The sequence below is a fragment of the Tigriopus californicus genome, chromosome 6 (assembly GCF_007210705.1).
Source record: "Tigriopus californicus strain San Diego chromosome 6, Tcal_SD_v2.1, whole genome shotgun sequence".
In the NCBI taxonomy this organism is placed as follows: Eukaryota; Metazoa; Arthropoda; class Copepoda; order Harpacticoida; family Harpacticidae; genus Tigriopus; species Tigriopus californicus.
In genome coordinates, this window is record NC_081445.1 from 7,341,823 (window position 1) to 7,354,823 (window position 13,001).

A 13,001-nucleotide genomic window follows, 5' to 3' on the forward strand; every position below is an offset into this window, starting at 1 on the left:
CTAGCCACAACTACTGGATTCAAAGTGCTCTGGAGCCTTTTTGCTAATTTGCAACTCCTTTTAAACAATTGCTTCCTATACTTCGGAATTTTAGACTCTGCCCCGCCTTGCGCAACACATTCAGAGACAAAAGCAAATGTTCATCTTTGAATTTGAACTGGAGGCCAGACCGACCTTTTTGGCCAGTTTTACTCCAGAAGACGCCGGCTTTTGAGTAATGGTCGACCCTATCTCAGAAACATGACGATCTGGCAGATTATTAGGTGGCACATACATGGACGTACTGGAGCAGATCAGGGTCATTGGAAAAGACCAAGTCCGGAACGTCATTCACTCTGGTGGCTACACCAACATGCTGGGAGAAATTGCGCAAGATCGTAAACTCCTCCAGCTTTTCGAACGACTGAGATGTCGATTTCGAAACGGGAATATACCCTTCGGGACTAACCTCCCACTTTACAACGCTAGCCGGAAAGTTGAAGTCCCCAACAAAGAAATCCTTTGAGCTAACTGACCGGTCCAACTCAGAAGCTTGGAACATTCCTATGAAGTTGATATCTGACAAGAACGAGCTTACTGAACAAGAGGGGGCCTATATATTGTTACAATGGACAGATCAAGACCTTGGAAACGACAAACTAAGACCTCTACTTCGCCATTAGACATTTTTACATGACTAATGTGCGCGTCATTTCTAAGCTATAGACATGCGCCCCCATGCGGAAAAATGGGATTGTCAGGGCATACTCTATCACATCGAACTAAATTGAAACCAACCATGGCTCTTCATCTAAGACTCCTGGTTGAAGCCAGACTTCTGTCATGGAAATGAACGAGACCTGCCTATCTAAAGCTAGTTCCTCAAGAACCTTGATCTTCGTGCTATTCTTTTTGGAAATAAGACAATGCACATTCAGATAAAACCCTTCTACGGGCAAATTGTCCTTCGATGGGCTAGAGCTATCAAATCTTTGACTAAGCCTTCTAACCTTAAAAAATCCTGCTTTTGGACAAAACTAGTCTTAGGCGGAGGATAATAGAACTTTTGAGGAGAGGGCAAAAGAGGGGGAGAAGGAATTCTGGCCGCTACCTGAGCATACGGTGTAAAAGATTCGTTGGGGTCATGACGACTAATGACACTGTAAAAGACGCGTCATCTCCTTTTGCCTGGTCCTCGGTGATTGGTCGAGAGCCGTCACTTGACAGCAGCTGATCATGGGGATAAAAACCCTCAAAACAAAAGCGTTGTTTGGAACACTCGCTCTTGACTCACTGTAGTAACTGTATGAGAGGCAATCATTTCGTTGATCATCTTGATGATTTTGTGAGTGGATATGACTTTCAGGTACTCATGACTCTAACTGTCTACAACAGAATTTTGGCACAACAGTAGTGTGGTGACCAGTAAATTGAACAATAAGAGAACCAAACCATTCCCATATAATTCGCATTGATCTTAATCTGTGCAGTCTAATTCCTACCATGCACTTGGCCTGATGAAACGAGGGTTCTGCTGAGTTGCTCTTTTTATTTCACAGACCATCATAGGAAGTAAAAAATGGTTGTGAAAGGGTTCTTTCCTATCCCCCCCCACTTTTTTGAATAATCATATACTGGATGTTTTCATTTTTGAAAAAGAAATAGTTACCCTATGGTTTGATCATATGAATAACAATTATAACTTTTAAACTTGGCATTGTAATTATAGTTACAAAACTAAGGAATAATACCAGAAGGCATTGAAGAAGAAATAACCAGCCCTAATATAGAACATTGATATTTAATACTTGCGAAAAAGATCCTGTTTCCACTTACAATTTCAATTTTATAATATGTTTGAGTTTGCTTTCCATTTCATGTGCCTCTTTCTCATCCGTCCTATGAATTGATAAATAAAAGTAAATTACTGAATTAGTTGAGGTAAAGTTATAAGCTCTATCTTTTCTGAGAGAAAGTTGATACATATTTCTTCTAGAAAAACATGACTTTTCTTCAGTCCAGAAAAGAGGAGAGAGGATAAAAAAATGGTTTGTCCACTCCTATGATAAGGAAAATAAGACTTAAAAGTTCAACAAAAATCAAACAGAAAGAAGAGCCACACGCATTATTGTTGTTTTCTGTCAAATAGCTCAGAAACACTACCACTTCTTAATCTTATAGCTTGTAATGCTGATCACTCACTCGCTGCACAAGCTAAACAAAATTGGTGGACATGGTAGACAACTGAAGTCATGAGTACCGACTTTCATTTGTTAGTGGACTTCACGTGGGAAGAGATGGATGGGGCGTGCTTTGCCTTAGAATGTACAAATGTGATCGAACTATCAGCCAGATAGCTCATTTTACCGCAACCCAGCCACTCTGACCGGCCAATGTCGACCAATATTCCACGTGGAAAAAGGTTCTGCTCGAAAGGCTTTGGCAGATCTGAGGCACAACCTCAATCATTGTGAACCCCTGGACATGTCTGAACTCTGAGGATCAAAGTCCCATCCATTGCCCTGTCAAGGAAAATGCAAGATTGTGTTGTTGACCTGAGTGAATACAAAAATCCAAGCTTCAAAGCGCCTTTCTTCCACAATACGACCAGCCAAAGGAAGCAATCCTCTTTTTAATATATTGAACCTTGAAAAATAGTTGACAATGCATTGGAGACAAGAATGATTTTAAGGAGATGTAATAACAGCCAGTGTTTTTAGAAGATTGTCATCGTCTGGTTTTGATATCTAAACACTCACTCCTCGCCGTCAATGGATGTGGAGTCCGTTCATTAGGAACAAAATCCATCTCATTGTTTCGGGTTGATGAAGACTTAATTAATACAATCACTTCGTTTACTGTATTGCTTATTGATACTGTCACTCCAACACATGTATTTGGCCAATGATTGTCAGCTTATTTTGTGCTCAAATTTCTTATATAATAATCGTTCTTATTACAATAATCGTGTTGTTGATACAAAAGGACGTTATCTGATTGACCTTTCTCACTCTCAGGTGTTTTCTACTACTTGCAATACTCCATCCATGGCTGGTATTAGTAAAATTAAAACAGGGGAAGAGCAATTTGCTCACATTGTTGATAGGTTCCCCAACTTAACTATTTCGGGTTATCACGAGCTTTCACCAACATCACATGGGATGCAGCGCCAACCTCCATCTCCAGGCCTTCCATTTTTGCACAAATACGCCAATTATCTTGAGGAAAAGCTTACAGCTATCAAAATCAAGTTTGAAAAGTGGGGAATTTAGGCACGTTTTGTATCTCCAAGTCTCCAGGGGTGTTGCCTGTTACTGTGATTATAAAAGTAGACGGACCTTGGTTGTCCATGCGGTAATTTCCAGCCTCTCAATGTGTCAACCAATGATTCCCTGTAAAATATGATCCCCATTGGGGATTTTAACGTCAAGCCTTTGGGGAAGGGCGTCTTTCTAAAATTGATTTGGCAAGAGGCTATCATCACATGCCGATTCCGATATGCCACTGACCGTGGTAATCACATTTTTCAAGCTCTCCAAGATGCCGGGGTGGTCTTTCAGCTAACAAAATGCTTCTTGGACGTGTCAAAGCTGATTGTTCTCGGGCATAACGTCTCGGCTAGACAAGTGTTGGCCACTGGGGACAAGTGGGTGCATGCAGTGAGGGATTGTTCATATGATTTCAATTGCTTGAAAATAGTTTTTGGACCACCATTCAATAAAAAAAATCCATTGAGCACTATTGAGATTTGAATTTAATTGAGACATTTTCCGTCATTTTGAATGTAGGGTTTGTCTGAATTGGTACAAAACATATTGATAACTTGGTTTGTTCGAAGGAGAAACACTCCTTGTTTTTTTTTCTGGTTCATCGTTTCACCGTTGCATTGCCTTTGTCACTTGCATCGAGATGACGCATTTTTCTTTTCAAAATCTTTAATGACAATACAATCTGAAAGCTGAATTCGTAAACTCCAACATTTCAGTCTATTTTCCAGACCCAAAAGCAAAAAAATACTCGTTATTCGTTCCTTTTTCAGCTTCCAGAATGGCCTTTAATTTATTGTTATCTCGCTTGTGACAGTTGAGGAAACTTAAGGAGGGTTCAACAGAAATTGCCTTTTTTGCTGTTTCAATGTAGCATACTATGAATAATGAAAGTTAGGATTGAAAATTGTGTTTGTTGGCAACTACTCTCAGAGCATTGTCGATTTTAAATCCTGTCTAAATCATTATCCCATACATGGGTTTGCGTATTTCTCTCAATACTTGATAAGGCTTTTTGACCAATGATGTGAGACGGGTGCGACAAGAGGAGAGGAGACAACCGGTTCCAGGACAGCTCGACCCAGGCCGACTTGACCCAGCGGACAACTCGACCCAGCGGACAACCCAACCCAGTGGACAACTCGACCCAGGGGACAACTCGACCCATTGGATAACTCGACCCAGTGGATAACTCAACCCAGCAGACAACCCGACCCAGTGGACAACTCAACCCGCGTATGGTCGGTGCCAGGAATAATTCGAGAATGTTTGGAATTGGCATTCAAATCCGGAGTCAAAGTGTGGAATGTCATTATGGATGGCAGTCAGCATAACTTGACCACGTTTTCGGCCCTTGGAGCAAACCTCTACCCCAAGAATCTCCATGACATGAAGGTATTGTTTCCCCATCCCTGTTGAAGCCAATTATGAAGTTTCTTCTTTGCTCGATCCACCCCACATGATCAAGCTATTGCTAACAACCCTAGCGGATTCCTAGCGGATTATGGAGAGTTTGTTTGGCTGAATGTAGGTCAAATGAGTTGGAGATATATTCTGGAGCTGAATAAAATCCAGAATTGTCATGGGCCAACAAGTTATCTGATCAACACATCAATTTCCAGCGTTGCAAGATGAATGAAGGTCCTTCTTGCTGTTCAAGCTATAGTTAGTAGAAGTGTGGTGAAGGCTCTGCGTTGGCTTCATTTGGAGAGACATCCTGGATTTGAAAGCAAAGATGTGATCGCAACAGCTAAGTTCCTTGAAATGCATGACGCATTGTTTGACATCTTCAACTCTTGTTCTCAAGAAGTCCCAGATTCAAAGGAGCATTGAATGACGAGAATATTTCAAAGGCCATGTCACTCTTTGTTGAAGTGAGAGAACTGTACAAGGTCTTGCAAGACTCTATTGGAAAGCTCATGCTTGAAACTGGGCAAAAATGTGCAGTTTATGTTTTTTTGTCAAAATTCAGGCAGTTCAGAGACTCTATGGATGTATAAAGTCAGGAAAACTACAACTTTGATTCCTCGCCACTTACAAGCTTCTCCACGGTGCCCAAATCCATTAATTTAGAAAAATGGAAGAGGGGAGCAAAATGGTATCTCGTATTGAATACAGCAAGACCGGGACTGTTTGAAGATAGTAAGCTGGAATTGTGTCACTGTTCATTTTTGGGCTTAATTCATGTTTAAAAAGTTACTATTTTCCAATGGAAGACAGACTTCCTCAAGCTGTCCCTAATCAGCTTATTTTTCAGACCCGCCATTTGAAACATCCTCCAAGATGTACTTTCAAGTGGCAAATGAAATAAGTTGACAGGAGTTATTTGATTGGCATGTTGCCTGGAAATGTTACTTAACTCCATACTATTGTGATCACCATGGGTTGAAAATGATTTTTTCTTTACATCATTTCTGGCTATGTTACAATTGCGAAAGCTCGTTTTTTGACCTCAATGTACCCAAAGCGGCATAACTGGACGACCTTGGAGATCGAGGAACAACAATCAACTAGTTAAATTTTCCATCTGAAGTTCGTGTTAAAAAATGTTCCTGCCGCCCATCCGTCTATTATGACCAAGACCTTCAGTTTAAAAGTATTCTACATTCCCATATGATACTTGCATGCACACAAATGTGAATAAAGTTCAACCAGTGCTCCCTGATACAACCAATTCATGGTTGGATTTCCAATATTTGATCATGTTGTTCAATCGGACTTTGATCAAATTAATAGCCTTAGACCAAAGGCATTCTCTATGGGTCTTATGTGACCTAACTGAGGATCATCAATCCTTGAATCTATACTATTTATCACTTATTTACTGACGATTACTTTTCAGGCTCTCATATTGATGGTTCTGAGAGCGAGAGAGTCAAGTGAGAACTCAACCTTTTTGGACAATGACCATTCTATTGGTATAGGTCAGAAACACAATTCTTGTTGTCAAGGACCTTATAACTGGAAATTGTTGTTGAACAGATATCCCTCCTGAAAATTATCGGCCTGCTTCGTACGTCTGCGCATCATTCAGCCAAATACCATCTCCATTTGATGATGAAGATAGCACGTAATATGTTACAACCTCAACTGCACAACTCTGCGAATTGTAAAAGTTACCTCTCTCCTGGAGTGCCCAAGCTCAATCAAAGTTTCAGTGTAGTTTACTTTCGCGTATAATGGCAAATTTAAACAAATACAAGTTTCTCTTTTTCTTGCATACGTAAGTATTACTGCTGCTGATTCAATAAATGATAAATTCTTTGCGTGTGACGGCTTTCTGTTGTACCAATTTCTTTATTATCTCAGATTTTACATACAGAGTTTTTCCACTGGTAGATGCCAAGAACAGAGTTCAACATGATACCTAACTCGAATTGATGTCTTTCCATCCTGAAAATGTTGAAATGTTGAGCTATCCAACTTTCAGTGATAACGCTTGACACAATGATGAACAAGAACTAAAAATAAGGTGAACATTTATCACTCCATATAATGGCTTGCTCACTTCAAATTCACGGATAGGACAATATCTTTACAAAATTTGAACATCAAGAACACTCCCTCTGTATTGTTGACTTGAAAACTCCTTGGTCTTCAGCGATTGGTCATCAACGATTGTTCTGGGACATTACACAATGAATATTCGGTGTACTTTAAAGTTTGTGAAACCATTCCAAACTCTTTTCCATTGGACCTCATTATTGAGTAATCAGGTGCTGAAGGCCGGTGCACGGTATCTACTCTCAAGGAAAATGTTTATTGTAGAGCACTGGCTGCATATTATCACTTGGGTCAAATAAGTGTAAAACTAGCCATAGACCAACAACTCGGTGCAAAGACTCGGCGAACAAAGCACGAACTTCAGATGGAAAATCTAACTAGTTGATTGTTGTTCCTCGATCTCCAAGGTCGTCCAGTTATGCCGCTTTGGGTACATTGAGGTCAAAAAACGAGCTTTCGCAATTGTAACATAGCCAGAAATGATGTAAAGAATAAATCATTTTCAACCCATGGTGATCACAATAGTATGGAGTTAAGTAACATTTCCAGGCAACATGCCAATCAAATAACTCCTGTCAACTTATTTCATTTGCCACTTGAAAGTACATCTTGGAGGATGTTTCAAATGGCGGGTCTGAAAAATAAGCTGATTAGGGACAGCTTGAGGAAGTCTGTCTTCCATTGGAAAATAGTAACTTTTTAAACATGAATTAAGCCCAAAAATGAACAGTGACACAATTCCAGCTTACTATCTTCAAACAGCCCCGGTCTTGCTGTATTCAATACGAGATACTATTTGCTCCCCTCTTCCATTTTTCTAAATTAATGGATTTGGGCACTGTGTCTCCAGGGTCATCTCAAGATTTTCTTCAATGGCTTTTGAATAAGGGCTTGATTTGCCTTGAGGTTGGTTCACGTCTTTACAGACGCATAATGCAATGGAAAAGTCAAGTGGGACCGAAAATCATATCAATTGTCTGAGTCAGCTTCTTTTGAAGAAATACTTCATCATGAAAATCCAGAAAGAACTTGACGATGAATCCATGAAGAAGAAGTTCTTAGGAAACTTGATTCATTGTTCTAGGATTTTTCCAAACATCTGATTGTCTCTTCCAGCAAAAATGTGATATTTCTCTAACAGACATTGCCAAAATGAGTCAGAAATGTTACAACAAAAATGTCCCAAAAATACTGTGATGCATTGTTGAATGTAACTTAAAACATCAAGTTGGCCATTAAATTCTTTGATCAGAATGAAAAACTCTGGACAGAACAAAAAATTGTGGTCCGCAATTTGACATTTACACTTTTACAGGAACAACAAAGAATTCTCGGTCGAACGTGGAATTGATAGTACCTCATAGTCAATTGAAGCAGAATAAAGCATTATCCACGACAGTTCTGCTCAATTGACCCTACCGCCAAAAACAAAGTTTGTAAGATGAAATCTTTAAAAAATCCATTAGTATATGATTACTTGTATAACTATTTTGCTCCTGGAGTTTGCAACGAAATTCTGAATGCATCATTAGTGCATTGCATTATTGTTACATTTTGTTACACTTTCGAGATGTGTTACAAAATGAGGGCAAATGCTAGAGTATGTGACTTGCAGCGCAGAACTCTGCATTTTTTTTGACATGTAACAAATATTATACCAAAAAGGAATGATTTTTGTCATGTTTTAACGCTTTTTGTGCACGTATGTTTGTAAAAATCAAAAGAAATTGGAAGAAAACGAAAGATGACCGTTTCATTGAAATATTTCAATTTGCCAAAAGTGGGATTTAACGAAATCGCGTTATCCCTTGCCCACCAGCATCAGATGACCTGAAAACACGCTTCTCCAGTATGACTGCTGTTCAGCTTAAGCATTCTAGTTCTTCTGTTTTCTATGACCTCGACCAAGACAAGTCATAACAAAAAGCCAATTCAGCCGTAATTACATTTAGGGTGTCTCTAGAAATTTTGGTCAGATTTGTTGGTCCATATATCACGGCTGCCAGACATATGTTGCAAATTGCGTTTTCTTGAGCTTCAAGAAAGCTATGGATAGAACCTGCAACATGACAAGGACTATTGGCCCAGCCCTGATGACTAATCTGGGTCATCGAGGTACGTCCAAAAATTTCAGTGGTCTATGAGTTATGCGCATAGAAAACCATAACTAGAATGCTTAAGCTCAACAGGAGCTGCACCGCATGAGCGTCTTTTCAGGTCAGCTGACGCTGGTGGAAAAGGGACAAAGATATTTCGCGAAATCTCGCTTTGGGCAAGTAGAATTATTCCCATGAAATGGTCATCATTCACGTTTTCTTTCAATTTCTTTTGATTTTTACAAACATACATGAACAAAGAGCGTCAAAATAGGATAAAAATCAAAGTGTTTTTGGCATAATGCAATCAAAAAAAATGTAGTTTTGCTCTGCAAATCACATACATACGCATTTGCCCTCATTTTAGTAACTTATCTCGAAAGTGTAACGAAATGTAACAATAATGCAATGCACTAATGATGCATTCAGATTTTCGTTTCAAACTCCAGGAGCAACATATTTATGTAAGGGATCATATACTAATGGATTTTCTTCGGATGTAGTCTCATAAACCTTGTTTTTGGCAGTAGAGTCATTTGAGAACAGCTCTCGTGGATGATGGTTTACTTCTTAAGGATCGTCAATGTTTCAATTGACAATGTGGTACTATCAATTCTACGTAAGACCTAGAATTTTTTTGTCACTGTTAAAGTGTAAATGTCAAATTACCAATCACAACTTTTTATTTCGTCCGGAGTTTTTCATTCAGATCAAAGAGTTTAATGGCCGACTTGATGAATCTCGCTTCAGGCAAGTTGAATTATTCTCATGAAACGTTTGTTATTTATCTTCAATCTTAATTTCTTTTGAATCTTACAAATATACAGGTAGAAAGAGCGGTAGAATAATAAAAAACATGTTTTTAGGGCATCTTGCACGTAACATGTAAAAAAAAGATTTGGACATTCGTAGAGCAAATCATGTACTCTATTGATTGCCCTTGTTTAGCACCGCATCTCGAAAATCTCGAAAGTGTAACAAAATGTATCCGAAATTGCAACGCAATGATGAGGCATTCGGAATTTCGTTTCAATCTCCCAACAATGTGCTTGAATGTGGGCGACATGATTGCGCCTATACGTAAACAAGGCAAATCCGACACCTCTGGAGGTCAGCCTGAACCTAGTCTTGTTTCTTGGGTTTCAGTTAAGTGTTTCCACCACATGGATGAAAACTTCAATTTGAGCCCCATTTTAACCTCTTCAAAATTGCGTTATTAAAAAATGTGGTCGGACAACTTACTTAAACCCGTTTTATCAAGCGTGCTAGACGAGAGTAATTGCTTGACAAGGAGTCGTATTAGGGGTTTCTACTCTGAATTTGGACGAGCCGGCAACGATTCAAATTTGTACCATAGTTGTCCTAAGTAGCTTGACTACGAATGAACCATTTTTTCCACCAGCGACAGCTGAGACGAAAAGACGCGATCGCAGCGCCCTTGATCGATCTATATGGTTATGCGTCTGTTGCCCTGGCTTATGCCCGCTCAGATAGTACGAGCAAAAGACAATCTGTTCACCTGATTTAATGACCTGATACCTGAATGACAGAGACTGGGTTTGAGGGTAAGCGACTAATAATTATTCGAATGAAATGTCTGCCGAGGTGTTGTTTCGACGAAATATCTGTATCTGTATCTACATCAGGCATGAGCATTTGTTGACCGCTAACGGTAAAAGCAAATGGAAACCGCCAAACCTCCCAAGTCATACCTCATTGTGACTATTTTCAGTACCCACAATTTGTTCGTCCGAAAATGTGACAAAAGGTTTCAAACTATGACCAATTGTGACTCAATTGTGTTAGTCATATTTTGGGCCCAAAACATATGCTATGAGCTTTAGGGTGGTAAATTACCTCATGTGTGCGGGGTCGAGAGGGGATTCGCTAAAAGAGAATCTTGACCCCGGTTCTCAATGTTACGGCTGATTCCTCAGGTTGAGTCAGCCCAGGAGCTTGCCATTGGGCCGGAAAAATATTTTCATTTCCGGCAGTGACCAGCCAAAAAATGTGTTAATAGCCAACTGGCCAGTCATTGGGCCGCTGAAAACCCTGGCCTGGACTAATATCCGGCCCTGTAATATAATCCGGCGAATCGACTCATCTCATTCAAATGGCTAAACTAGAGCGAGTCTTGACAGAAATCGAACTGGTCACCGGGAAACCAAAGTTCGGCCCACCTTTGCGGCGGGCCGTTTTAGGCTCGACTTCAAGCTGGGAACCAGGGTGACACCGGAGCATACCCGCTCGGATTCATCGCAGACATTGTCATTCAGGATCAACCCCCTATATTTCATATTGGTCTCTGGTAGAAACGACTGGGCTTCAAAATCAACACACACGTCACGGGCTCGTTCCAAACTTCTACCATGAATCATAGATGTGTCAGCCGTCGTGCCCCGCCTTCCCCCTACGACCAAGGCCCCTTACACCCGCAGCCCGTCCATAGTTCCAGATGAATCAACCGGCCCAGTCCTGCCCCATGTCAGCGGGATCAGCACGCCATGACTCAGACCCGGCCCCCTGCCCCTTTATCCCCTCCCTCCAGAATCTTCGGTGACGCCAAGCCCCCACGCTCGTCATCATCACGCTGATCTTTTTCGGGACGGGTAGGCCGGGATCCGGCCACGCTGGACAACCAGGCTGAGATCCGGCCGACTAGGCCGAGCCAAGTCCGAATTGGGCTGGCCTGAGTCGGCCGGTGAGCGGTGTGTGTGTGTGAGGAACTAGGAAGGTAAGCTGCGCGTTCTCTGTTCTCGTCCCCGTGTGTCAGTGTGTCCGTGTGTGTGTCAGTGAGCGTGGTCGTGTTCTGTGGGTGACCCACGTTGTGGCGTTGAGAAGGCGAGTGAAGGAGGGAGAGGCGCTCTTTGGTCCCGTGTATGCTGTAGGCAAGTCCAGGCCAAGACTTCGTTCGATTGTCCGTAGATTCCACGTCCCAATCCACACGGTAAGTAAATCAGTCGGTCAGTCGGGGAGGGAAGGGGGCGGGTTTTGACCTCGGAGAGTGTGGGTCGACTAATGTTGGTCTTGTTTCGGTCCCGCCAACAGGTGAGCCGCACTCAAGATGGCGGATGATTACGATTTTTCCTCGGGCGATGCGGGTTCCTCGTCCACGTTCCCCATGCAATGCTCGGCTTTGCGCAAGAACGGCCACGTCATGATCAAGAATCGTCCCTGCAAGATCGTGGAGATGTCCACCTCCAAGACGGGCAAGCACGGACACGCCAAGGTGCACATGGTGGGCTTGGACATCTTCTCCAACCGGAAGTACGAGGACATCTGTCCCTCCACCCACAACATGGACGTGCCCAATATTACTCGTCGAGACTATCAGGTGAGCCACACCCACCCACTCACCCACCCAAATCTATGTTAATGTCTCGTTGTCTGAGCACCCCATTGAATCCATTGGATTGGCCTTTGTTGCAGTTACTGGATGTGTCCGATGACGATTACTTGTCCTTGATGGACGACGGCGGCAACACCCGCGATGACTTGAAGGTGCCCGACGGCGATATCGGGGCCGAAATCCGCAGCTCCATTGAGGAGGGCCGAGATATCTTAGTGAGTATAGTAACCGCCTCAACCGGGGGAGGGTCCATACATACCCCCCCCTTTGGCCGCATTGAGACCTCGATCCACTAACGATTGGTCTTCCATTTCTTTTTGTAGTGCACCGTGCTGATGGCCTGCGGTGAGGAAGCCGTGGTGGCCACCAAAACCAATACTGCCGTGGATAAATAAATGTCCACGCCCACCACCCCCACACCCGAACACCAACCAGAAAAAAAGGACCCCATCCTCCTTCTCCTCACGCGAAATCGAAAAGAAAACGCCCCGTCTTCTCTCGTTGGCCGTGGAGGCGGTCTGGCCTTCCAGCGTCCAGGGGGAACCCTCCCGTTTTTCTTGGCCGGAAAGGTTCCATAAAAATATAGATATTTTCCAAACTCCCATGACCCGTGTCCTATATCTCTATGAATTACGGGGGTCGCTCCATGCCCACTAATCAGCGCCTGAAAATCATCGGGGTCTCGATGAGAAAGTTGGCCGAAAGTTCGCGTTGGCCCTGACGGTTCAGTTTTTATCAGCCACTATCGTGACATGTTCCCCCGGCAATAAATAGGCGTTGTACTTAGCCCTAGTTTGAGGTTCAGTG

The 13,001-nt window shown here is 42.2% G+C and overlaps 1 protein-coding gene across 1 annotated transcript; it reads left to right on the plus strand.

Moving 5' to 3' along the window:
* The first annotated feature begins 11,612 nt into the window (after positions 1-11,612).
* Positions 11,613-12,796, plus strand: LOC131882670 (eukaryotic translation initiation factor 5A-like). The gene is made up of 4 exons (XM_059229893.1): positions 11,613-11,792; positions 11,894-12,179; positions 12,275-12,409; positions 12,518-12,796. Exons 2-4 carry the CDS (start codon positions 11,910-11,912, stop codon positions 12,587-12,589), a joined length of 477 nt encoding a protein of 158 aa, XP_059085876.1. The 5' UTR covers positions 11,613-11,792; positions 11,894-11,909; the 3' UTR covers positions 12,590-12,796.
* The last annotated feature ends 205 nt before the right edge of the window (positions 12,797-13,001 follow it).